Source organism: Sabethes cyaneus, chromosome 1 (genome assembly GCF_943734655.1).
Source record: "Sabethes cyaneus chromosome 1, idSabCyanKW18_F2, whole genome shotgun sequence".
Taxonomy (NCBI): Eukaryota; Metazoa; Arthropoda; class Insecta; order Diptera; family Culicidae; genus Sabethes; species Sabethes cyaneus.
The window spans coordinates 142756224-142781244 of record NC_071353.1 but is presented as its reverse complement, the minus strand read 5'-3'; the positions used below and the strand labels follow the sequence as shown (position 1 = coordinate 142781244).

Genomic DNA, 25021 nt, shown 5'->3' with positions numbered 1-25021 from the left:
CAAATGCTCCAGAAATGTCGGGAGTACAACGTACCCAGATATCATATTTTAGTAGATTTCAGGGCAGCATACGGTACAGTCGGGCGCGAACGGCTATGGCATATCATGCATGAGAACGGTTTTCCGAATAAACTGACGCGACTGATCAAAGCTACCCTGGAGCAAGTGATGTCTTACGTGTGTGTTTCGGCTCGGGGACACTCGCGAGTCTTTTCGAATCGTGTAACCAATTCCTAGCCTTCGCAGACGACTACTTAGAAACTTTGGGACGGAGGAGGCAATCTACAGCACACTAAAAATGGAGGCTGGGAGATCGTGTAATCAATCAATGCATCGAAAACCGAATATACGGTAGGAAGAGGCTTCAGCGAAAACAACGTTCGCCTCCCACGGACAGTGACCTGACTATTGACGGTGATGAACTGGAAGTGGTTGATGAGTTTGTATATTTTGGATCTCTGGTCACCGCCGACAATAATACGAGTAAGGAGATTCAACGACGCATTCAAGCTGGAAATCGAGCCTACTTTTTTCTTTGCAAGACACCTCAATCAAGGAGCATACGCCGCCGCACAAAGCTGACGATGTACAAAACGCTAATCAACCGGTAGTCCTCTACGGACTTGAGACAGTAACTTTGCTTACGGAAGACATACGTGCACTTGCCATATTTAAATGAAAGGTGTTGCGGACTATTTTTGGCGGAGTACAAAACGGAAAGCGAAGAGTGGTGGAGGCGTATGAACAACGAGCTACAGGTACTACTTGGAGAGTACATCTGGTGAAAATTGGGAAACTACGTTGGGCTGGGCATATCGTAAGGATGCCGGAAGAACAACTCTCACCCGTTTTGCTTACATTCGAGACATTCGCCCTTTCATTAGCTCTATCTAGAACTTCGGGTTTCGAGCAGTCGAGCACCGGCATTCGAGTAGCTTTAGCTGATGGTGATGGCTGATGCAGTCATTTTTTTTTTTCGAAAAATGGCATCTCTGTTCACAATCAAAACAAACCTACATCTAACATTTTTTTTACCAAAAGCAGGCCTGATAGTGTTATTTTTCTGAATAATTTGATTGAACTACTTTAGTTTTCCATATTTCCAAAATATATTCCGTCAATGTTCCGTCGAATCAAATGCCGTTAGCGATGGCGGTTTGCGTCAAGGTGAAATCACGAAATCTCAACTCAAAGAAAGGTACGAACCGTATCACAAACAAGTTGTCTAGATTATGACGAAATTAACATGTGTAATGAATCTTACAGATTTTTCCATATATGATTATGCTCACTCCACTAAAAGCACAGCCCGTCTGTCGAAAACCAATAAACTATCGGTTGATCTAACGGAAAGCGAGCAGGATTTAGACTTGGAAGACGAAAACCAAAACAGCCCGTGTGGACCAAACGTTGAGCACACTATCCAACAAGAACATGTCTTTTCGGATTATGTTATTGACGTTTGGTATGTCGTTTCGGAACATATCTTACCGGAAGATGTCTGCAGGTTTGCGCTTATATGTCGGAAAACGGCTGAAGTTGTGCAGTCCGCTAGATTTTGGCGTCACCTATATCGGAAGCACTGCAATGCATATGTTGAAGATTTACCACGTCGTCTTCTACCGGTGAATATGGCTATCCTACGAGGATTGCGAGCCTGTACGATACGATCCTTATTCTACGCATATCCTCCGTTTGTACGAAGAATTTCAAAGGCAACTTTTACCGATCCACACCGAATCACCGGTAGGCAACTGGTATTTTCCTGGTACCGCAAAAATAAAACCGGATGGAATTACTATTTTAAACTGAAAGCACGCCTAATTCCGGGAAGCCGAGCAGCATGTTCTGCCAAGATGCAAGAACAAAAAGCGTCACTGGACTATCTGAAGGATATCTACATGAATTCGGAAGAATGCTGTCAGATTCTGATCGTTTCGGCAGACACTCTACACCTAATTCCACACTACCAGGAACCACTGTACGTGCGGTCTCTGACACAAACTTTGGCTCAAGGTATGCGAACGTACATGGTTCGCCTGCAGCTGGCCAACTACTGCCAACGAGTTGTAGATGAAATTGTGCTGGTACCGGTTCGCCAGGTACGGGTACTGGATTGGTGGACTCCTGACTATTACCGAGAGGACCCGACCGTGCAGGAACTGCAGGAGCCGCCACATCAGTTACTGGAAAATGCGTACGACGGATACTGGGATGACTGATATTGTGAGTTGGATAGTTGAGGCTGTTACTAGACAATTTAGACACTATAGGTATTCGACGAACTCTTGTAAACTATGTTATCGAAATTTGTCTAAAAATTTTCATAGAAGTACGAACATATTGCTAAAGGTTACCCAGCATGTTTATCAGTATATGGAAATCGCGAACCAAGTTCGCGGTAAAAGATTACAAACACGGCACTCAGTTCGATTGACCCAATGAACATATTTTGTAAAGTTTGGATAAGGAAAACGGGAAACGGAAATTATAAATCGCTTATAAATTATTTCATATCTACTCTTTATTTTATTCTACTCTAATATTCTTGCCCAACACTGTTGCGTCTGTCGGTCCTGAGCTACTCGTCGCCAATTCGTTGAGCGTCTCGACACACGCAAGTCGGCTTCAACCTGGTTGAGACATCTAGCCCGTTGGCCCCCTCTATTCCTGGTGCCGGTTCATTGCAGTCGTCCGGCACTTCACTGTCCTCCTTCTGGTGTCTTTTACTCCTCACTTACTTATGTATCCATGTTCGCCGATTTGACAGAGCAAAGGGATGAAGTCGACCCGCCATGACTTTCACCTGTAGCCAAAACAGATTCTCGTCAACAGCCCAGATGTCATTTGCTAAGCTGGGTCGCCATGGGCCTCTGGGTCTGGCTCTTCTACACTGTCCTCGCGGATTCCATCAGTCGAGTGTTTCTCTGCAGAACCCGTTCACTCCTCTCCTCGAGATGTGTCCGATCCACTTTCACCTACGTTCTCGATTTTTTGTTGCTATCGACCGTTGATAAAATCGACGAAGGAGTTCCTCGTTAAATACCCAGTTGTTAGGCTACCAGGCACAAATGATATATCGCAGGTAGTGAGTAATATTTGAAGCATATGCGTTATCTCCGCTGAGACGAACCACGTCCTTAACATCTCATAACGATGAACTTCCGGTTCCGCTTTACCAGTTGCTCGTCACGTGGAACCTCTGATCGAGCTCGTTTACAACAGTTTCTCAGTTTCCGTGGATAAACGCAATAGCACACATCTACAACCGACTCCGTCAGACGGAGCGGTTGTTCACGTGTAGAAATCCTCGGTCGTCCAGAAACGGAGATATGTCGATTTTTCTGAAGTTTTCAGCACTACTTTCAGTTTCTGCCTGCACCGAGGACCACAAACGTTCCTAACTCATTCAAGCTCTTTCTAGCTCTGATAACTCAAGTCATCTCAGGACATCTTAAGAAGCGTTTCCTATTCGAAAACCTGCTGAAGTCTCTCGGTGCATCATATTGGGTCGTAGTTCTTCGGCTCTTTCTTCTGTTCCCTCCGACGATACTTCCGGTCACTGTTCTACGGGAAGACGGAGGAAATCCGGAGCCCATCGTCGCTTGATCTGCAGCGTTCATCTTCGACGAAACGTAGTTCCACTCAGCAGTCTCGATAGCATTTCACCCACCGTAAAGGCGACATACTGCCGATATCTCCGGTGATCGCATTCGATCCAGGCCAGCACGGCTATACAGGCGTATGCATTCTCTTTCTCGCACGCATTCGTGAAGATATGGAGTTCAATCTCGTTCGATTTCAGTCAAGACAGTATGGTCTGTATGCGGACCTGATCAACTCCTTTCAGCAGAGCAATTCACTTCAGCCAGCTTTCTAGAATTCTGCCGGAAACTCCTTCATCGTATATTCCCGCTTTATTCAATTTATCAATCGGGTCTTTAGTGGAGTTCAGCTTAGTTTTGATTTGGTCGTTTCTACTCGTGTAAACAATATCCATCTCATGCGTTGTAAATTTTCTTCGAAGTTGACCCCATTTTCATGCTAAAAGACGTTGCCAATAATTCAGATCGATTTCTGTTTCCATTTTCTGTAATGTGTTCTATTTTCGGATACTGTAGATTGTTGGCCAAAACTCCCTATACCACTGATGGGGCTGTCATGTCATCTGAGATGTGGGCATGAGCCACTGCTCCCCCTTCCTTGTCTGCGTACGATAACCGAGATTACGTATACCACCACGTGGAGATAGGGATAGGACTTAGTGAACCGAGGTGTTAGGCCTGACGCGAAGAGTTCTCTTGCTCCGCTACTGGTAGAGAAAACTTCGATCCTACCATATACAACAATGACTTGAGGCTAATCAACTTCGCTGCAACCAGAGGACGGCTATCCGTAGTACCTATTTTGCATGACGATACATTCAGAAGCGCACCTGGAAGCACCCCAATGGAGAGGCCAATTCTCAAATCGACCACGTTTTAGTTGAAGGCCAACACTTTTCCGATGTCACAGATGCGTGATTCTTCCAAAGACCAAACGTCGACTCGGGCCACTCCAACGTATTCAAATCGAGACCAATGAGGAAGATACAAGTTGCTGTAGAGTATTCTCGGAAAACTGATGAGCAGATCGCTGAATAAGTTGAAGGGAATCTGGACGAGCAGTGGAAGCACATCCAAATGGTGGTGATTATTCTTCTGATTACCCACAGTACTAAGGGAGTCGCCGAGCCACCCGACTGTGTACCGCGAAGTCAAGTCGACAACACTGCCATAACGCGTATCAAGGCCCCTAAATACATCTCGCTAACGGCGCATAACTCTAATGGCAGCCATTATGACAGCTGAGCGCTCATCCCCGAATATCACCTTTTTCTAATTGAACTGCGAAAGAGGTAAGACCAACTCCGTCACGTTGTCTAGTTTTCTGATACTTCCTGTCTACATATTCATCAAGTACCCGATGGTTTCTGCAAACAGATTCGTCCTGGTCTTTCCGTCGTGGTTGGTGACGGTATCTCCCGACATCAGGCAAGTACAATGCCGTTTTGAACATTTCCAGCTCGTCTCAATTATCTACTGGACGATCATCACCTGAAGGTCATACGAGGCGCATTGAAAGTGATTTTATAGAAGCTCTCGAGTTCCGGCCCGCGTCTAGCAGTCGTGTTACTTTGCCTGCATGCAGCTCGGAATCTCCATGTGAAAGGAGTACTATTCTGCAACTCTCAACACATACCTATGGCATGGATGGCATAAGAGCGTACTATCAGAAAGTGTGAGGTCTATAGAGTAAAGTAGACGACCTGTTCCTTGCATCTAACGTGAGCAGCTATGATCTAATCATGTTAACTGAAACCGGATTAGATGGCTGTATCAATTCCCTTCAGCTGTTTGGATCCGGTTTCAATGTTTATCGATGTGATCGTAGCTTGAAGACAAGTCACAAAAACTCTTTTGGTGGCGTATTGATTGCCGTTGCTTAACAGTTTTTTAGTTCGATTGTCGATCTAAACCATGGATGTTGTCTCGAACAAGTCTGCGTTTCTATTGTTATCAGTGGCACAAAGTTTTTGCTTGTAGCAGTTTACATCCCTCCCGATAGAAGGAAGGTAGTCAGGTTCATAGTCGGGCATATCTTCTCGATCCGTGAGAAAGAGACTTCTGACCACAGAATGGATTCGAATTTCTAAACTTAAAACAAGGAAATCCACTGAGTAATTCACCTTTATTCTTGTTTATGGCCGTATCCTGCATTCGTACGAATAGTTTGTTTTGAACGAATCGGGAAGATTACCTTGGAAGAACACTACCTGGTTTACTGCATTCCTGATCAAAAGATCTCTGTGATTTGCGCAATATCTCCACTGCTTCCCGTCGATCCTCACCATTCTGAATTTATTTTTGCTTATAGTGATACATCCTGTTGACGCTCCTGCTACCAATGTCGGAATGGACCTCTAAATTATCGTCGTACAAACTTTGACGCACTTGATGAATACCTTTCTTCCCTGGACTGGACTACATTGTGCTGTTGATCTGGATATTTTTGATATCACTCCAGATATGGTTATTGCTGGTGCCAAGAAATTGAAGAGCTCCTAAAGGAACTACAGAGGCACCACAAGTTTTTCTGCTGGATCGAAGCTTTTTGAAATCATCGTCAGTTGTGTAATCCTGAACAGCACCAAAAACTATATCTCAGTAGACCAGCATGGCTTTCTGCCGGGTCGTTCTGTGCCGACTAGCTTGATCAAATTCAATAGTACCTGCTCATCTCACAAGTGGAAGCTGGAACGCAAATCGATGCTGTGTACACAGATATAAGGGGACACAGTAGATCATCAAATACTCTTTCACAAGCTCTCTAAATTGGGTGTATCTGATACTGATTTCATGGTTGAACTCATACTGCTGATAGCAAGGAAAATTGTACCATCCAAAGTGCGAGATCGCTCACAAAAGTTATTTTACATTAAATCGTTTCGGTATCTTCGGAGCTCTTTTTCGTTACATTCCTAGCAATAAATGCGCCAAAGAGACTGAAACGAACTAAGCTAAAATAGCACTTTCATGAGCGATTGCGCACTTATTGATTGGATAATTTTGTTTGCAATCAGCAATATCTTATTGTAATACATCTGGCGTCCCACAAGGAAGTAACTTGGGGCCATGAAGTCATGAGCCATGAAGTAAAAAGGTGGATAGCGGTAGGCTACAGATGAGACCAGCGAAAGCAATACTCAGGAGAGAATCTGATAGAGGTCGTCGATTTCGAGACAGATCCCGTATCCGTCGCATGAGCGCTGTTGACGAGGATGCTAGAGCAGCGGCAAATGGAGAGCGATAACCCAAGGCCGACAAACGTGGAGACTGGTAAATTCTTGGCACTGGCACCGAGCCAATTGCCACCGAAAAAGTAAGTAAATTTGCTATGACTGAGTTGTTTACCGTATCACATCCATCACATCACGGCAAAAGTTTAATAAAGAGCAACTCTGTCGATGCTAGAAACTTGATAGCCCCCTGGTGCCACTACAAAAAATATAAATAAACAACGAACTCTCTTGTTAACCGAAACAAAACAAAACAAAATTGTTTAAAAAATGTCATTCTTGTGTTTTGTTCGTCATATGTTGTGAAATTCCTGAAATTTAACCTGGGTTTGCATGAGTCAACTGAGAAGAGTTAGTATTGTGAGATGGCCTGCGTCGAAGGTAAATCGCAATATCCAGACTTCTGTATCGGTGCTAGTAGCACAAATCGTATATTCAAAGCTTGCAGTATAGCTGAAGGCAGACAGGGTTCTGAATTAGACCATTCAACCGATACACAACAGGAAAGCCATTGCGATTATGTGATTGACATATGGTATATCATTTCGGAACACATCCTGCCAGAAGATGTATGCAGGTTTGCGCTAATATGTCGTAAAACGGCTGAAGTTGTGCAGTCCGCCAGGTTTTGGCGTCACCTCTATCGGAAGCATTGCAACGTATTCGTGGAAGATTTACCGGGCCGTCTGCAGCCGGTAAATATGTCCATGTTACGCGGACTGAGAGCGTGTACGATACGGTGTTTATTCTACACGTATCCGCCTTTTGTACGACGCATTTCGATTTCAACTTTCACTGATCCACATCGAATCGCCGGTAGGCAGCTTGTGTTTTCTTGGCACCGCAAGTGTCGCGGTGGGTGGAATTATTATTTTAAACTAAAAGCACGTCTAATCCCGGGAAGCAGGACGGCACGTTCTCTCGCAATGCAAGAACAAAAAGCATCGCTGGACTATCTGAAGGATATCTACATGAACCCGGAAGAAGGCTGCCAGCTACTGATTGTTATGACGGAAAGTCTCCACATAATTCCACCCTTTCAAGAGCCCCTGTACGTTCGATCACTGACGCAAACTTTGGCTCACGGTATGAAGCGGTACATGGTTCGCCTGCAAATGACTAACATCTGCCAGCAGGTTGTAGACGAAATCGTTCTGGTACCGGTTCGACAGGTACGAGTACTGGACTGGTGGAATCCTGAATACTACCCAGAGCTGGAACTGGAAGAAGATTTGCTCCCGGAGCAAGAACAACACCTGCAGCATCAGATGGCGCCGCAGCAAGGCGCTGATGCTGTTTACTGGGATGACTAAACCTGTTACTTGAAGGATTGAGAATAAGTAACGTTTTCTAGTTCACTCTTGGTACATCACAACAGCTGTGATAATGTATGTTTGTTAGGTCTTAGAACATGTTAACTATTTATATATTGAAAAATTTGAGGGATTCGTGAAAAATAAACCGGAATATTGTATTTGCTGTTTTGCCTCAAAATAAACGTTTTTTTTTCATATTTCCCACAATCCGTTTCTAAATTCTTCTAAAACCTTCCAAGTTTTACCCCATGAAACTGTATGCGTGATAGGTATTGCGAGTCAAATTATATGAATATAAGCCTAAAACAGAACATTCTTACCAGAAATGATTTCCTGCTGGCCGATCACGGAATAGCTTGGTTATTTTTAACGGTCAAACAGCACCAATACATTTTTTTTCTATAAACCACATTTGAAAAATTTGACAGCGAAGTTTTCCGCTGTCGAGCATACGCGCTGCTTACTGCGATTTTCAGAAAATAAAACTTGTAAATCTTCAATTTTTGAAAATAATTAGGTATTGCTAGCAAAAAATAAAAAGTTAGCAAAGCAATTTTTAGACAAATTTGAAAGATAAAACCGAAGCCGCGTGAGCGGGCAACAGGTACACCTCAACAAGACCAGACATTTTCAGCGTTGAACTGACTTTATTTAGATATAGTTCCAAAATACACATCTTACACAATCTTTTAACCTTTTATGTTAACGTCTACGTCTACAAAACGGCAGCAAAACGCAACGTAATATAATCATATCGTGACCTGAAGCTCTACGTTAACTAAAACACTTTCGAAATGATATCCACAGCTTAGGGTGTAGTTACAGTTTACGGCAACGGTGATCCGTAATTGTGCGGATCTGTTAAAAGTATATCATAATGATAAAATACCTCACTATTCTGCATTTCAATCGATTTTGAAAACAGACGGCATTTTAAATTTCGACTGATCGATCGTAGACCAACACAGTAGGCCGTACGAACAATACAGCTTGTTTTGCTTTTCCTTTATGGGAAAAGTAAAACAAACGCTCTTGTTCATGCGGTTTCAGTGTTTGAATGGTTCGAAATCGTAATTCAGAATACCTGCTAGGATTTGAAACGCAGAATAGAGAAGAAAACATTAGTATAGCAAAAAAGAATACAGAAAAAAAGAGTCGTTCGCTCCTCCGCGCGCATTGCCGGCTGCTGGATTGGTTAGTTGAAAAAAAATTGAGATTCGCCAATTTTTTACGATGCGATCTGATTACTGCGGCGGTTGTCCGTAGCCGTAGCCATAGGCGCCCTGCGGCGGAGGACCTTGCGGTCCGGGTGGAGGCATTTGGCTGTTCGGCGGACGCTGATATTGATAGCCTTGGGCTGCCTGTTGGTACTGACCTTGCGGGGGCGGTATCGGCGAATAACCCTGCTGATGGTAACCGTGCGGTGGATAGACCGGTGCCGGCGGGGGACCCTGACCCTGAGGTCCACCGGGAGCGGCTTGCGGGTAGCTGCCGGGTGGTTGCTGGTGCTGAGTGGAAGGAGGAGAAGCAGCGTACGATTGTGGGGGCGGACCACCAGCTTGCGGTCCCGGTCCCTGCGGTTGCGGGTAGCTGCCTTGTGGTGGATGCTGGCCTGCGTTAGCCGGTGGTGATGTATAGGCTTGCGGAGGAACTGAGCCGGGCGGTACAGCAGCAACGTAACCGGTAGATGTGGTTGGAGGAATGGGTGGTTGATTGTTTGGACTGGATGATGTTTGTCCCGGAGCTGGGCTTGATTGGTTAGTGTAAGTAGGGGCACCACTCGTTTGAGTGGAAGGAACACTGACCGGAACGGCCGGTGGTTGACTTGGAGCAGAAGTAGTGGGTGGTCCATGAGGAACCGGTTGGCTCGATGGATAACTGGAAGGATATTGTTGCGGTGGTGGATAGCTCGGTTGACCGCTTGCTGGGGGATATCCCGAGGGTGGCTGTCCATAAGCATTTGGCGGATTGGGACTGCCATAGCCAGGATAAGCGTGTGGCATCGGAGGACCGGCCGCTGATTGTGGTGGATATTGACCGGGCGGTCCATACATTTGGGGTTGTGATGTTGGAGCATTTGGAGGACCTTGTTGATAGCTGCCTTGCTGCGGTCCTCCCTGAGGTCCCTGTGGTGGACCTGCGCTTGAATAGGGTGATCCTTGCGGAGGACCAGAATTAGATGTAGTCGGAGGACCGTGATGGTAGCTTTGTGGAGCGTTTGGTGGATAACCTTGAGCGGGATTCGGTGGCCCGTATGGTGGATATCCTGGTTGACCTTGATAGGGTTGATTTGGTGGCGGATAGCCGGGATAGTGTCCATGCTGTTGATAGGGACCACGTTGTGGCGGATATCCTTGCGCTTGCTGCGGCATTGGTGCCTGCTGAGGTGGAACTCCCGGCCTGCCAGGTTGGCCTGGAACCGGTGGACCTTGATTTGGAGCAGTTTGAGCTGCCGTTGATGTTGGTGGTGGAATCTGTGGCCCTCCACGATAGCCTCCTGTTGGTGGTTGATTCGGCGGAGGATGAGGTTGACTTGAGGGTGGTTGGTTTGACTGCTGAGCACCGGCTTGCGACGATGCTGGTTGCTCCGGACCTTGCGGCGTTCCAGCTGGAACAGCAGCTTGGTTGGGACCAGGAGTTTGTGCCTGTACACCGTGCGTAGGGTCACCTTCATGTCCCGGTCCGCCGCTGCTCGGCGGAACGCCGTGCATTGCGGGTCCATTACCGTGCTGAAGCACATGCGGGGGCTAAAAATAAACTCTTTTAGTAAATCCGTGCAACACTAGAGCATTATCAATCATACCGGCAATAACGCTTGAATGTTATGCTGCGGATCGGCCAAGTTCGCCAAATACACCAAATTTCGATGCAGCGCTACATGGTACGACATACACTCGTGCGCTTTTCCCACATTCTGGAACTCCTGGATGGTCTGAATAAGACCGGCATTTTCGTCTAAAATCTTCTGAATATGCATCGGGCTAGGCGGAGGCCCGCCGCCCCGGTTCATTGGCCCACCCGGTCCGCCTCGGTTACCCGGGTTTGGCGGCTGCTGGGACTGTTGCTGAAAGTTATAGATCGGAAAACTACTGCGTTCGAAATTAGCTACACCGTGATTGCTACCAACCTGCTGCGAATAAGCGACCGACATGTTTGTTTTTCTAGTTTGAAGCTTTGTGCTGTACTTGGCTCAGCCTCAAACGCGTCCTATTTTGTAACCGGATTTGCAGAGCTTTTGCCTAAAATTGAAGCGTTATTTTATAGGTAAAACATTCAGCTGACTTAGCACTACACGTTAGGTAAATTTTTGAAACGAATTAAATATATTTTAGCGCAAAAAACTATGAAACAAACTTACAAACTGTCTGACGCACAATCGCACAATTTGTCAGCCAGCCATATAAAAGAAAGTTTCTGTGAACGCGCTCCGCCGCTGCTGAACCCGCTGAACGGCAAAATGTCATAAAGACGGATGAGTGAAACTTCGAAATCGAGCAACTGCAGGGATGCCAGGCGATTTTTTGGTTAAAAAAATATCTTGTTTTAAGCTATAAGGACGACGTGCCAAGTGCCAACCGCGGCGTTGACCCAAAATTGACCCAATTTCTGATTGGCTGAAAGCTACGAGCAACCGTTGACTGGAAAATATATCACGATATCGCTTTCAGTGTTGCTGAACCTCATTAGTGGGAATACGACAATAAGTTATTATTTCCGAATTTTGATTTCTTTTGTATTCTGTAGCTCTATGCTTGGTTCTACATCAGTTTTGTTTGTACACGAATTTTAATTTTCAAAATTAAATGCAAAACATAATTTTAGTCGCATAAACCGTGGCGTATTCGGGAGCTGTTGTTTGGCGAACGAAGTTATTCTTAAAATAATATGTGCAGGCAACAGTGGTGCAGAGTGTAACAAAGCAAGAGCAACATTTCAATAGGGCCCAAGTGCAAAATATAAAAAAACTGGTTTTTTGGTTATATTTAAAGCTTTTTTAAGTATCTATAATAATACCAAACATCATAGCGATTTGAAAACTTTATGAATCTTAAAAAGCAAATTTGAAAAAGCCTTATGTGAAAACTGGCAACAAAGTTTTCATTTTGTGCTTCGGCCCTTCTGTATGAAAAAGCCTATACGCAGTTTGTGTTTTGTTTTGCATTCGGCCCTATTTTTGTTGTGAGATTTCAACGCATAGTGGCGAATAATCACTGGCCATCTCCGGTTAAGTACGTTTAGTAAGTAATAAATACACAATTTTTGAATTTCCGCTGGTAATCAATTGTCAACAGTGCAAATTAAATATTTTAGAAACAGCCAGTTCTGCAGTTGCTGCTGCGAAGATGATCCCCGCCGTACGCGAGAGACTCGACGGACGACCGAAAAAAACTACGATGCTACCTGCATAAATAACACGGTCATTCACAGACACGGCATGTTTAGAACTTAAGCCTGCGCGGCAACAAAAATTTAAGTTACTTTTCGGCTTACACGAAAAAAGCTATTTCGCTGTATATATATATCACCTGTGGAGGAACCGGACAGAGTTCGTTAGTTGCGCGCCCGAGACATTTACTATCGCTGAACTGCCAAGGCGTGATGCACTTGCACGCTGTGGTGAGTTAGAAATGCTAAATGAATGAACTGCTGCTGCTTCACACTACCAATAGCGACTGCCGCACCTCACGGGTAACACATTACGCTTCACAAACCTGTTCAACGGTGGCAGATTTGCCGGTGAAATTAAACCCCAACTTTTCTAGTAGAAATAATAAAGTTGATCGGTGTCCCAGTTACGAATTTTTAACCTTTTCTAGCCATTGCGCTTCAAAACAACGTGATAAAAAAAGGCCAAACGCGAAACGCTGTCTGAAAACCGGCCCAACACCAAAATCATATCACCACTGACAGTAAATAAAAGCCTCATGTCAAAGGCCCCATCAACAATTGATAATCAAATCAGCCTTATGAAAAAGTCGTATTACCGAATGATCTCCGACAACGGCCAAACGCATATTTTTGCAAATTACAAAGTAAATAAATGTTTTTTCTGCTAGTTGTTGCATTACACATTAAACTATTATGTTTTTGCATCATAATGTGATATTCAATTCTAAGCAACACTGTTTATATCAAATAAGGAGTTTAAAAATGATGCTCAAGTTTCAACATCGATTTTCTCGAAACTGTCAGTTTTGACTTCGGCCTATTTGAAATGTTGCTCTTGAAAGAATATTCAATCGGGATGGCGGTAATAATAAGAAGAAGAGTAAGAAGCCAGATGACACGTCCTGTCCTACTGTTTTACCTGACTCACTGCGAATATGCGTATTATTGAAATAAAACGTAACCATACGTTTTATTCGTTTATAACGCATGTGCAGTTAATATCGATAATAAACGATTTTTTATAAGTTGTGCTTTTGTTATAGTATTTAATTTGTAAAAAGTTGCATAAATAACAATTCAGTTTCACAATACAATTATTGCGTACTACTCGCACTTGAAATATAACGTTTAAGTACGTTATTTTTAGTGATCAAAATTAACGATATTTTCGATACAAAGGCGATATTTTTCGAAACCTTTCGAACCAACACGATCCCGCGAACACAACGCATATTCGCAGTGAGTCAGGTAACACAGTAGGTCCGTTTTTATGTTAAGCGACTTGATACGAGCCGAACTGTGCAGATGCTGTACCGAAAGTGCCGAACTGCAAGATTTGTTAAACTCGTTATAATCTGATAGATCTGGCAACTATGCGAGATGATTTTGACAACTGGCAGTGCTCCCATTTCATAAGTAAAATTGAACCGGAGGTGTGCCACTCGTGCCGCTTGATATCTCTGGAGTGCCGCGGAACAATGTGCTGAGTGTCCGACCCCTTGTTTCTTTGTCTTAAGGTAAAATTAGTCGTCATCAATTCTGCAAATTTTAAAAGCAGTTTTTTTGTTTGAAATAAAAATTTTGATCATGAAAATATATTCGTTGTGTTCAGATGATTGTGAGGAACGTGCTGCTCGAGCCAAAGATGCTGATACCTGTGTTCAGATTGGCAAGAAGAATGCAGTGAATACATTTCTATAAACAAAATTCCGCTTTTGGGCCTAAAAACTGCTTCCAAAGTTGGGCTCCCCGGCGACAAAAAGTTAATTACTGCTAGTTTCCCGTTAAAGAAAATCTAATAGTTAGCAAATACCCGTAATACACGTAAACTAAGTAAAAAACAGACCTCATAATCCCTAGACAAATAGTAGTGCTGGCTTGAGTGCTGGTGTACCCATTGTATTCAAGAATTTATAATTTATTACTGTCAAACCGCTAAACCGTATTTTAATGTTTGTTTATTCTTAAAAACACTTTAAAACAAAATTAAGCTCAGGATCGCTCTAAACCAAATAGAAAGGCCGGAAAAGGCCAAACAGAAAATGATCCCAAATTAAACTCAGAATCGCTCTAAGATACTTAGAAAGACCGGAAATGCCCAAAAACGAAAATGATCCCAAATTAAGGTCAGAATCGCTCTAAGTCCCCTTACAGAGGCCTGAAAATGTCAAAAAAGGAAATGATCCCAAATTAAGTTCAGAATCGCTCTAAATCCCTTATAAAGGCCGATAAAAATCATATACAGAGCACAGACATTAGGAAAATTTTAAACTTGACTTCATCTTATTAATATATATGAATGTTTTAGTGCATTTTTTACAATATAGTACCCAAGTAACCAGTAAGCATCAAGAAGTAAATCAAACGCTTACTGGCATACCTGGTATTTCTTACTGCACATTACTGTACATTACCTTTCTTCAAAGCCTTTCTTTATTTTGACCTCCCCCCATAGCGATACTGCTCCTGCCTTTTGCTAGACCCTCACAATTGTCTCTCAACAACTTGTACGACCGCTCTCAGTATACCTACATATATGCAAACAGCCCGTATTAATTAAAACCATAATCTCGACTCTAACCATAAATATTATCACATAGCTTCCAATCTAGAACCATTTGTGAAATGGTGCCGAACCATATCCAAACTGTTGCCTGCTATAATATCAAGTATACTAGTTTATGGTTAATTCGTCAAGCCAACCATAAAAAGAGTAGATCGTTAAGAATGTTACCATACGGTAACGAGTGATTTTCCATATACATATTTTTGAAGCGTATGATATGATGAACATAATGATAATGCGTGAACCATAATGTAAATGGTAGACGCTTGACAGTATGGTGATTGTCTAGGTGATTATAAAGATTATAATAGCGATATGGTTTTTACCATTTCCACACGGGATATATTTAGATCACAACTCAATCCCGTCTGAAAGCAAAATGGTTAAACTATTTAACTAACACGCGATGCGCACTTGTTTATGTTATATCTTTGCTTCACAACATTATCGCCCAATCCAATAGCTCGTGGGCATCGGAGGATGTAAAAATCTTCACTGTATATATTTACTCAAACCCCGATTCAAATCAATACTCAAACCAATCAAACACAAGCTCAAACATGAACCTCAAAATAAGATACCTTCAAATCTGGCATCACTGTAGAGCTGTACCGGCAATCATTATTGCAGTTTTGGCTGAAATTTAGCTGAATTTAAACTTTCGAGCATGGCCTCTCTATTACAGCTGTCTATGTCCTTGAGAGGCTCTCACTTTGGTGTTGGTCCGTCAACAAAAAGCGTGTTCGTTTTTGTCAAAACAAAATTTACCTAAAAGAACTGAAATTTTGTTCCTTTCTTCATTAATTTTTGCTGGTTTTCTGTGTAGATTTGTATGAATTCTTCGTTCACCGAGTGCATTTCTGTTCAGAAATGAAGGTTAAAGTGATTAGTCGCAATCCGGACAACTATTTGCGGGAAACCAAACGGGACATCCATCGAGTGTTCCGTAACTATGATTCGGCGCTGCATCCATTCGAAGAGGCTCGCGAATACGTTCGGGCGTTGAATGCAACCAAATTGGAGCGAGTATTTGCGAAGCCATTCGTTGGAAGTTTCGGCGGGCACCGGGATGGTGTATCGGTGCTTGGCAAACACCCGAAATCGTTGTCCCTGCTGCTCAGTGGATCGTACGATGGAGAAGTTAAACTGTGGGACGTAGCAAATCGCACTTGTCTGCAAAGCATACAGGCTCACGACGGTTATGTTAGAGGGATTACTTTTTCCAACGATGGATCCAGGTGAGACTCGTCAGATAATCTTTTTAGCCATTCATCATTGGATTTGAAACATTTTCTTCTGTTAGATTTTTTACTATCGGTGATGATAAATGCATAAAAATGTGGAATTCGAACGTCGACGAAGACATCGAGGAGAACCCGGAACCGCTGAATACCATTTTGGGAAAAACGGTTATCACTTCTATTTCGCACAACTATGAAGAACCCATGTTTGCAACTTGTGGCGAAACTTGTCACATTTGGAACGAAACCCGCAACTCGCCGATCAAATCGCTGCAGTGGGGAGTGGACACTCTGTACGATGTCAAATACAATCCGGTGGAAACTTCGCTGTTGGCTGCTTGCTGTAGCGATCGTGGAATTATTTTCTACGACCAGCGAGAAATCAAACCGCTGCGTAAAATCGTCATGACGTTGCGACCCAATCAACTGGCCTGGAATCCGATGCAAGCCTACTACTTTACGGTAGCCAGTGAGGATTACAACCTGTACACGTTTGATACCAGAAGACTGAAGAATCCGTTAAAGATTCACGGTGGGCATGTTTCAGCCGTAACGTGTGTCGATTATGCTCCAACGGGTCGCGAATTCGTAGCTGGCAGCTACGATAAAACGATCCGCATTTTTGATTCGCACAAGGCGAACAGTCGTGACGTGTATCACACCAAGCGGATGCAGCACGTAACCAGCGTCGGCTGGTCGCTGGACAATAAGTACATCTTTTCCGGATCGGACGAGATGAACGTTCGTATCTGGAAAGCACGGGCCGCAGAAAAGCTGGGTGCCCTGCAACCACGCGAACGGCAGGCGTTCAAATATAACGAAGCACTGAAGGAGAAGTTTGCTGCTCATCCGCAGATTCGACGAATCGCTCAGCATCGGCATGTTCCGAAGGTCGTCTACAAGGAACGGCAGAAGCTGCAGACGGTTAAGCAGAAGATTAAACGGAAGGAGGAGAATGTTCGCCAGAATTCGAAACCGGGCAAAGTTCCGTATGTGGCGGAAACTAAGAAGAAAGTGCTGCGGGAAGAGAAATAATGGTTTGATTCTACTATCTTTTGTACATGAAATTGTTAATCTTCGAAATAAATTTGCTGCGCAAAAAAAACAGTATGTTCTTTGAAATATCGATCTATTTAGATCTCTTGGACCAATTCGTCTTGAGGCATAGAAGATCCGAAGACTTTTTTCTTTTTCTTTCCTGTGTATGATTACCGTGGTCATGACATTTTTTTTTGGAAATGGAGTAAATACATGAAACCACCGCCACACTCTTCTATTAGCAAATCCATCGGAATTTCGGACCCTTTGGCATCCGTGAGACCAAACTAACTGGCGAGTTATAGTACGGAGTTTCCATGCCAGTTTTTACCGACCGCACCACTCTCTCCCACGTTTCGCCCATGTGAGGTGCTGCCGGTGGTATGAAGATCCACTTAGTATCAGTGTCCAAATGGTCTAGCGGTCCAAACAAATCAATGTCGATGTAAGTGAACGATGCTAATCGAGCTTGCGGGAGTGGGGCCATTCGCGGATCCTTCTGTGTCGCTTTTATCAATTTGCACCACCGACACGCGGTTTCAACCTGCTTCAGCATTGTCAGCAACCGAGGAATGTGGAAATGTTACCGATATTCATTAACCACTGTTTCCGAATTAGCATGACGAAACGCACGGTGGTAGTCGTCCATGATCAGCTCGGTAACTGGATGTTTCTTCGGGAGGATCACTGAATACCATCCGCATCAAACTGTTCTTCGCTTTCTTCAGCTCATCCTGTGTAAGGTGTAGAGTTTCCGGTTCCTCCCCTTGAGTCGACGTTTTAGATTGTCAACCGTTTTAGCAAGTGCGCTACAGCTCTTGAAAGACGTCGCCACTTAGAGAAGCGATTGATTCTATAACCCTGTCCGGAAAAAAATGCTCTCGGACTACACAGCACGACCGTAGCTCTTCTGTTGGCGGTATTAAAGATTTTCCTTGCTTTGGTCAATGCTCTTCGGGTTACGAAAGATATTCATGCCCTGTAAACCAGACGTCGATAGCTGTCGGACACGGACTTTTTCCCCACTTCACAGCCGCATCCACCGGCTCCAACTTGTTGGGAACAACACATCACCACTGTGCAACATCCGAAAGTAGAAAATAGAAAGCAGTTCCCCAATACGACAGGCCACGTGGTGCCGCCGCTTGCACCTTCAAGCGAGGGACCGACAGCGGTTTCAGTGGCGCAACTTTCGTTTTGGCAGCTACTAACGTAAATTCCGCTTCACCGCTAGGTTTGACTACCCTGGAATAAGCCACATCGGAGAACGCGACTTTCCTCGCATCGACGAAAACGTGGAGCTTAAGAAGTTTGCAGATTTGCGACCGAACGCTTCACTGAAGTGAACGGGTGAAGTAACAACGTGGAATCCGCAGGTCCCTGACCTTTGGAAAACGCCCCGTCCATCTGGTTCATCTGTCGAATATAGCGTCTGGTACTTTCTCGTCCCACTGCAGGCCAGCTCGCCAAACATCCTGCAGAAGAATTTTGCTGTGGACCAGAAAAACACTCAGAAGACTTAGTAGGTCGAAGATTCCCATCAGGCAATTCAGTAATTGCCTTTTGGTTGGGCGTTCTGCGCTATCAATCACAAGCTGAATCTCGTCTTTCATTTTCATGGCGAATTTGAGCTCATCGTTCGCCGTCAGCCACAGCATCCGCAATACTTCCTTCCTTCGATCGATCGATCACTTCCTTCGATAGAGTTCAGCCAAAGGCTCTTGCTATTTTGCAGATCTTCCTCCTTCAATTCTCTCAACACCTCTGCACTCGTTTGTCTCGTTCGATAGGCGCGCTGCTTGTTTGTAGTCTTCGAAGCTGTCAACAAAGTCTTCGACAAAATGGTTCCTTATACGATTCCTTCGACAGCTCGTGAAAACTGGTTCGTGTGCGTAGCCTTTCATCTGACACTCGGCTATTTGCTTTCTCAGATTTGCAGCTAATTCGGGATCTCGAACCATCCTGTAATCCTGTTTCAAATCGATCTCCAACCCGGAAGGTCATTCCTTCCACAATTTTTCTGATCCGCGTGTCTTCTTCGGACTCCAGCTGCGGAAATGGCTTCGCTCCCACATCATCTAACGTGAATGAAGTGGAAACTTGGTTCATTCTGTGAGTAGTTCCGCAACGGTGGCTCAAAGGTTCTCCTTTACCGAAGCGAGAGTGGACGGTCGTTCAGTATTAATCAGCTGGCACGAGGTTGGCTGACGTCTTGCCAACATATTTTCCAAGAACATGATATCTTATGCCTCTAGTGGACGGAGTTAAGGTTCACCAGATAATTCAGCGGGCCGTGGTAAGGCGGCAGTTGTTCTCCGCACCATGCGAGGTTTTTGCGAGCAAATCTAAAAAATCTCTTCCTGATTTCTTCTACTCGCTGAATGCGGGCTACTGCGGGCGCCATAATATGCTAGCGTCAATACAGAATGAAGATCATTCCTAGCGAGAACAGTTTCAAGCTTTCAATTATTACGTTATCAATGTGTCTATTGAAGGACAGCAAGCGGTCGAATGTTACACTCAGGTCACGAACATACTCTGCACGCGACACTACTCTATTTCGGTAACCGTAGTCGAGAATCAAGAGGCTTTTCTGGTGAATGCCATTACTGAGCGCTTGCCTGTATTTATTTTTAATCCACTGTTTTCCAACTTTCAACCTTCCTGAAACTTTGTTAATGCTAAACGGACTTTCGGTAGTTTTCACTATAAAATAAACACGTCGTTCTTCGCTAACGTTCTAAGTTCGAATGCTTGATTTATTCTTAGCTATTCATAGGTTTTCTGAACAGCTACAGTGTGTGTACATTATGTATTTGTTTATATTATGTAATTCCCCCGAAGGGGTTTGGATATTAGGTCGACTGCTATAGATATTTACATCAAAGTATTTTTATGATTGGAAAGGTATATTACAATATCTTCCCTCTTAAGATACTACTTATTAACATTCATTAAACTTATCTAAATACATTCTTATAAACTATACCAATTTGTAATTCTCCGCACTCAGGTATTTTACTTGAAATAAACAAAATTTCTATCGACCTTCTTCTTAAAAACTCTAGAGGATCTTCTTAAATTTTCAGTAGGATGTCTTCCAGAGACTCCTAAATCATTACAATCGTTGGAACGAAATACCTTAGGGTGTATTTCACTTCTGACTGGCGGTGGCATCTCGAATGCGGGTGGAAATCCACAGAACAGCTCCTCGTCCTCGGATTCCGCATATCGCCTTTTTGTACCTCGAGTATGCTCCGCCGTCTGTTGGTCCAGCATCTGAAGCGCCACATTACGCCTACGTTCAGATTCCTGTATAAGTCTAATCTGCCCCCTGTGGGCCGAGATCAAGACTGATCCTATCGAGATCTGAAAAACATTCGTAGAAATCCTTTTAATAAATTTTGCCTCTAACCATTTTTGTGTTTCATTTAGTTTAGGATTTCTATAGTAAACCTTGTCTCCTGCGATTAATTTGCTAAACGGATCTGTGGGAGTTTTTTCAAATTGTGTATAATTTTCTTTATTTTCAGCGGAAGCATTTGGAAATATTTTTTCGTGATGTTTATTAGGGTGCGTTAAATCGAGAAGAGTTTTTGGCCTGTAATTTAAAACCCTCTCTGATGGGAAATCTCCCCCTTCTGTCAAACAACTGTTTCGGTAATTAAATAGAAAATAATCCAACTTGTCTTGAATATTTAAATTTCTCATTTCAGGGTCAAGCAAAAGTTTTTTTAGAACATCCTTTGCTACTCTTACAAGACGCTCTGCTTGTCCATTGCTCTGTGGATGGTAAGGTGGACTTTTCATTACCCGGACTCCTTGCCTCTCAAGAAAATGTATAAAATGTTGAGAATTAAAGGGTGGTCCGTTATCGGTTACTACCACGTCTGGAATACCGAAACTTGCGAAGAAATTTTGGAATTTCTTCGTGGTTTTTTCCGCATCCGTGCCATGTTTCATCCAAAATATTTCCAGCCATTTCGAAAAACTGTCGACTATTAATAAAAACGTGTTTCTTTCGTGAAAGAAAAAATCAGCATGCACACGGCTGAACGGTCTAGTAGTTGGGACCCACTCATATGCTATGTTTTTACCTGGTACTACAGCCATTTTTAAGCAAATATCACACTTTTTGACATAACTTTCTATGGCCATATTTATACCAAACCAGTAAACAGATCTTCTTGCTAATTGTTTCATTTTTATGACACCAGCATGGTTTGCATGGAGAAGTTTTAGTATTTTGTGCTGCAGAGAAGATGGTATTACTACTCTGTCTTTGAAAACCAAACAACCTTCAACCAATTCCAGTTCTTGATGCTGTGAATAAATGTCCCTTAAACTTTTCTCCAATCGTTCTGGCCAGCCATGTTTAATAAAATATATTATTTGCTGCAAATGACTGTCTTTTTCTGTTTCCTTAGCTATAAAAGAAAAATCTAAGGGAAACTCTGTAGAAAAATTTAAACTGTTTACACTACCCGACTCAATAGCCTTTGGGACTTCAATTTTAAGTGGAAATCTAGAACAGAAATCAGCGTTGCTCATTTTCTCTGATGGTCTATACAAAATGTCGAAGTCGTATATGGATAATTCCATAATATAACGCTGAAGTCTAGTAACAAAAATTGAATTTCGCCCAGTTTTCCCAAGAATTCCCAAAAGAGGCTTATGATCTGTGAAAACTGTAAATTTCTGGCCATATAGAAATTTATGAAACTTTTTTATTGTTGACACAATAGCCAGCGCTTCTAGGTGGAGAATAGGATAAGATTTTTGTGCCGAATTGAGTGAGAAAGAAACAAAACTGATAGGTCTTTCTACACCGTCGACTAAATGGGCTATTACACCTCCCAGACCATAGGAAGAGGCATCAGCGCAAACAATAATCGGTTTCTTAGGATCATACAAGGTTAGAATGTTAGCATTTAGCAACTGTAATTTGCAGCTTTTAAAAGCCTCGTTACATGCAGGGCTCCATACGTACCTAGCCTCTTTCGTTAACAATTTATACAAAGGATTCAAAGTAGAAGATAAATTTGGAAGAAATTTTCCATAGTAATTGATTATACCTAGAAATGCTTTCAGTTGAGTCACGTTTTCAGGTACCTTCGCTTGTTGTATGGTTGCCACTTTATCAGGATTTGGTTTTAATCCTTTCCCAGAAATAATGTGTCCTAAATAGAGGAGTTCGTCGACAAAAAATTTACATTTTTCAAAATTCACCTTTATATTTGCTTTTTTCAATCTGTCCAATACTAAAAGAAGATTTTTATAGCACTCCTCAAAGTTTTTTCCAGCAATTAATACATCGTCCAAATAGCAGAAAACAAACTCCAGTCCCTTTAAAATAGTGTCCATAATTTGCTGGAAAATGGCCGCGCTTGAAGAAGCGCCCTGAGGAAGCCTGTTATAAGTGAAAAGTCCTCTCATTGTATTTATTATCACAAACTTGCGTGATTTCTCTGATAGATTTAATTGTGTATAAGCATTGGACAAATCTAAAGAACAAAAAACTTTGCAATCAGCTAAAGAAGCGAACAAATCCTGGGCTGTAGGCAAAGGGTAAGTATTAGGTATTAGTACTTTGTTTATTGATGCCTTGCAGTCGATAACAAGACGAATGCTATTGTCCTTTTTCATCACAACTACCACCGGTGAAGCCCATAAACTTGCCTTAATAGGCGTAATGATTTTATCTTTTTCCAGGGCTATTAAATAATTGTTCACTTTATCCTTTAAGCGATAAGGTACTTCATAAGCCTTTTTAAAAATGGGAGCATCTTCGCGAAGCACCAAATCAGCTTCAAAACCAATGATGGGAGACGAAATGTTTTTATCAAAAATGTTTTTGTAATTGTATTTAATTTCACCTAATGCTTTATCTGCACGACTTGGTAACTGTAGGGAATTGATCAAAAAAACATTGGAGAAACGTTGCCTCCAACCTTCACAAAACACATCGAGCCAATCTCTTCCCATTAAGGGAATGAAACGATGTTCACTATTCAGCACAATGAGCTCCATTTGAGCCTGTTTGTCATTGACCAGAACTCTAACCACGATACTACCTAATATTTTTAAAGTCGATCCGTTAACTACTATAAGCTTCCGTTTAGTCATTTTTAACGAAATATGTGCTAAATATTTAGCATAGTCAAATTTGCTTATAACGGATACAGATGAGCCACTATCAACCTCCATTCTAAGTATTTTATCCTCAATAGTAGTCTCTAGGAAACAAGGTTCGCTAATTTTATTCACCGATTTAATCATAAAGCATGCATAATCACCTGGTGAATCACTGTCGCTGTTGTAATCAATTCGTAGACGCTTAAAATAATCAGGCACGTTACCAGAACCTTGTGTATCTTCGACAAACTTCACCGAACTCCTGCCATTTTGTTGATTTTTCAAGCGATAGCAATTTTTCTGAATATGGCCTTTCAATTTACAGAAGTTACAAATGAAATTTGCATATCTTCCTCTGCTAGATTGCCTACGCTCCGATCGCTCTCTATCATGATCACGGCGGTAGACCTGCCTATCCCTGCTTCTGCTTCTGACACGATTCCTATCATTGCTATATCGAGTATGATATCTTGGCTCTCTATCTCCTAACCTGCTTTGTACGGAAAGGACATTTGCTGTATAATCCGCATTCAAAGCATCAGCACTAGATTCCACCATCTCTGTATTTTTTATCATTCTTTCTGCTACTCGCAGGTTTAAGTCGTCTACCTCTAGCATTTTTTTTTGCAGTTTCTTATCAAAAACACCAAAAAGCAACTGATCCCTAATTGCCGACTCACGAAATGCACCAAAATCACATTGCTCTGCTAAAAGCTTCACCGCCAGAATGAAGTTTTCACCGGATTCCGCCGGGCCTTGTTTCCTATTGCGAAATCTAAGCCTCAAAATCGTATCCGACTCAACTTTGTCAAACCTTTCTTTCAGTTTCTTTGTTATTGCTTCATAACTGAGAGTTTTTAAATCTGTACCCGGATATAGCAATTTCAATTTCTCAAATATGTGCATACCGGAAAAACTCATAAAGATATCCTTTTTTTTATCATCTGCAATATTGTTGCAGGAAAAAAAATATTCAAGGCGCTCCACATAATTGGAGAAAGACGTGCCCATGACGTAAGGGTCAATGCTTCCCATTAGCGCCATGCCTGCACCAGATCGATATAATGAAATGCAATATTTAAGCACAAATAAAAGAAAGAAAAAAACTCACGTACCTTAAATTTTACTAAAATCCGATAGATAGACAGTCGCTGAAAGCGCAGAGCTGTTTTTTTCCGGTACCGGTCCAATCAATCCAGTGAGAAAAATCCAAAATTTCCAAAAAAAAGTCCTCAAAACTCCGAACGATGATGTTCCGTTTGGTCCGAATCTATCCTACAGTATTTGCTTTAGCATGCTATTAGTTAGCCGATGCTATTAAATAAGCGTCGCTAGCGACCGGCTAGTTATCAAAAAAAGAAAATAGAACACAAAAGAAACAATTAGTTCAATGCTTAGATTGTGTAACTAAACAATTTCTATTATGCTTTCTCTTTATACAAAACGTTCCACTTTCTAAAGCTTTCTTTGTTCAATAAACTTACCTGTTGAATAGAAA

At 42.6% G+C, this 25021-nt stretch overlaps 5 protein-coding genes across 6 annotated transcripts; 3 read left to right on the top strand and 2 right to left on the bottom strand.

Annotated features, from left to right (window-relative positions):
- Positions 1–1032: 1032 nt before the first annotated feature.
- On the top strand, positions 1033–2494 carry LOC128745282 (transmembrane protein 183-like). Its single transcript, XM_053842315.1, has 2 exons — positions 1033–1198; positions 1267–2494. Exons 1-2 carry the CDS (start codon positions 1138–1140, stop codon positions 2220–2222), a joined length of 1017 nt encoding a protein of 338 aa, XP_053698290.1. The 5' UTR covers positions 1033–1137; the 3' UTR covers positions 2223–2494.
- A 4631-nt stretch (positions 2495–7125) lies between these two features.
- Positions 7126–8299, top strand: LOC128745256 (transmembrane protein 183-like). Its single transcript, XM_053842284.1, has one exon. The coding sequence runs from the start codon at positions 7204–7206 to the stop codon at positions 8149–8151; it is 948 nt and encodes a 315-aa protein (XP_053698259.1). The 5' UTR covers positions 7126–7203; the 3' UTR covers positions 8152–8299.
- Positions 8300–8778: 479 nt separating this feature from the next.
- LOC128740192 (basic salivary proline-rich protein 2) lies at positions 8779–11541 on the bottom strand. 2 transcript variants are annotated; one of them, XM_053835727.1, is made up of 4 exons: positions 11513–11541; positions 11282–11393; positions 10958–11218; positions 8779–10901 (listed from the first exon to the last, which is right to left on the bottom strand). In XM_053835727.1, the coding sequence occupies exons 2-4, from the start codon at positions 11303–11305 to the stop codon at positions 9399–9401; spliced, it is 1788 nt and encodes a 595-aa protein (XP_053691702.1). In that variant the 5' UTR covers positions 11306–11393; positions 11513–11541; the 3' UTR covers positions 8779–9398. The 2 variants fall into 2 exon arrangements, with proteins under 2 accessions (XP_053691702.1, XP_053691697.1); XM_053835722.1 differs by lacking the exon at positions 11513–11541 and having other exon boundaries at positions 11282–11491.
- A 4302-nt stretch (positions 11542–15843) lies between these two features.
- Positions 15844–17441, top strand: LOC128744620 (DDB1- and CUL4-associated factor 13). The gene is made up of 2 exons (XM_053841767.1): positions 15844–16347; positions 16413–17441. The coding sequence occupies exons 1-2, from the start codon at positions 15980–15982 to the stop codon at positions 17383–17385; spliced, it is 1341 nt and encodes a 446-aa protein (XP_053697742.1). The 5' UTR covers positions 15844–15979; the 3' UTR covers positions 17386–17441.
- Positions 17442–20331: 2890 nt separating this feature from the next.
- LOC128745122 (uncharacterized) lies at positions 20332–25021 on the bottom strand. The gene is made up of 4 exons (XM_053842114.1): positions 25008–25021; positions 24639–24865; positions 23685–24569; positions 20332–20757 (listed from the first exon to the last, which is right to left on the bottom strand). The coding sequence occupies exons 3-4, from the start codon at positions 24565–24567 to the stop codon at positions 20711–20713; spliced, it is 930 nt and encodes a 309-aa protein (XP_053698089.1). The 5' UTR covers positions 24568–24569; positions 24639–24865; positions 25008–25021; the 3' UTR covers positions 20332–20710.

Bases quoted from the DNA above. Each gene is read 5' to 3' on its own strand.
- LOC128745122 (XM_053842114.1), bottom strand. From the start codon at position 24,567: ATGGCGCTAATGGGAAGCATTGACCCTTACGTCATGGGCACGTCTTTC. The intron at 20,758-23,684 runs GTGATTATGCAT...AATGTTTTTCAG, and splicing joins CAGCGACAGTGATTCACCAG to ATCTCGATAGGATCAGTCTT.
- LOC128744620 (XM_053841767.1), top strand. From the start codon at position 15,980: ATGAAGGTTAAAGTGATTAGTCGCAATCCGGACAACTATTTGCGGGAA. The intron at 16,348-16,412 runs GTGAGACTCGTC...TTCTTCTGTTAG, and splicing joins TTTTCCAACGATGGATCCAG to ATTTTTTACTATCGGTGATG.
- LOC128740192 (XM_053835727.1), bottom strand. From the start codon at position 11,305: ATGTCGGTCGCTTATTCGCAGCAG. The intron at 11,219-11,281 runs GTTGGTAGCAAT...TATAACTTTCAG, and splicing joins CGGTCGCTTATTCGCAGCAG to CAACAGTCCCAGCAGCCGCC. The intron at 10,902-10,957 runs GTATGATTGATA...GTTTATTTTTAG, and splicing joins ACATTCAAGCGTTATTGCCG to CCCCCGCATGTGCTTCAGCA.
- LOC128745256 (XM_053842284.1), top strand. From the start codon at position 7,204: ATGGCCTGCGTCGAAGGTAAATCGCAATATCCAGACTTCTGTATCGGT.
- LOC128745282 (XM_053842315.1), top strand. From the start codon at position 1,138: ATGCCGTTAGCGATGGCGGTTTGCGTCAAGGTGAAATCACGAAATCTC. The intron at 1,199-1,266 runs GTACGAACCGTA...TGAATCTTACAG, and splicing joins AAATCTCAACTCAAAGAAAG to ATTTTTCCATATATGATTAT.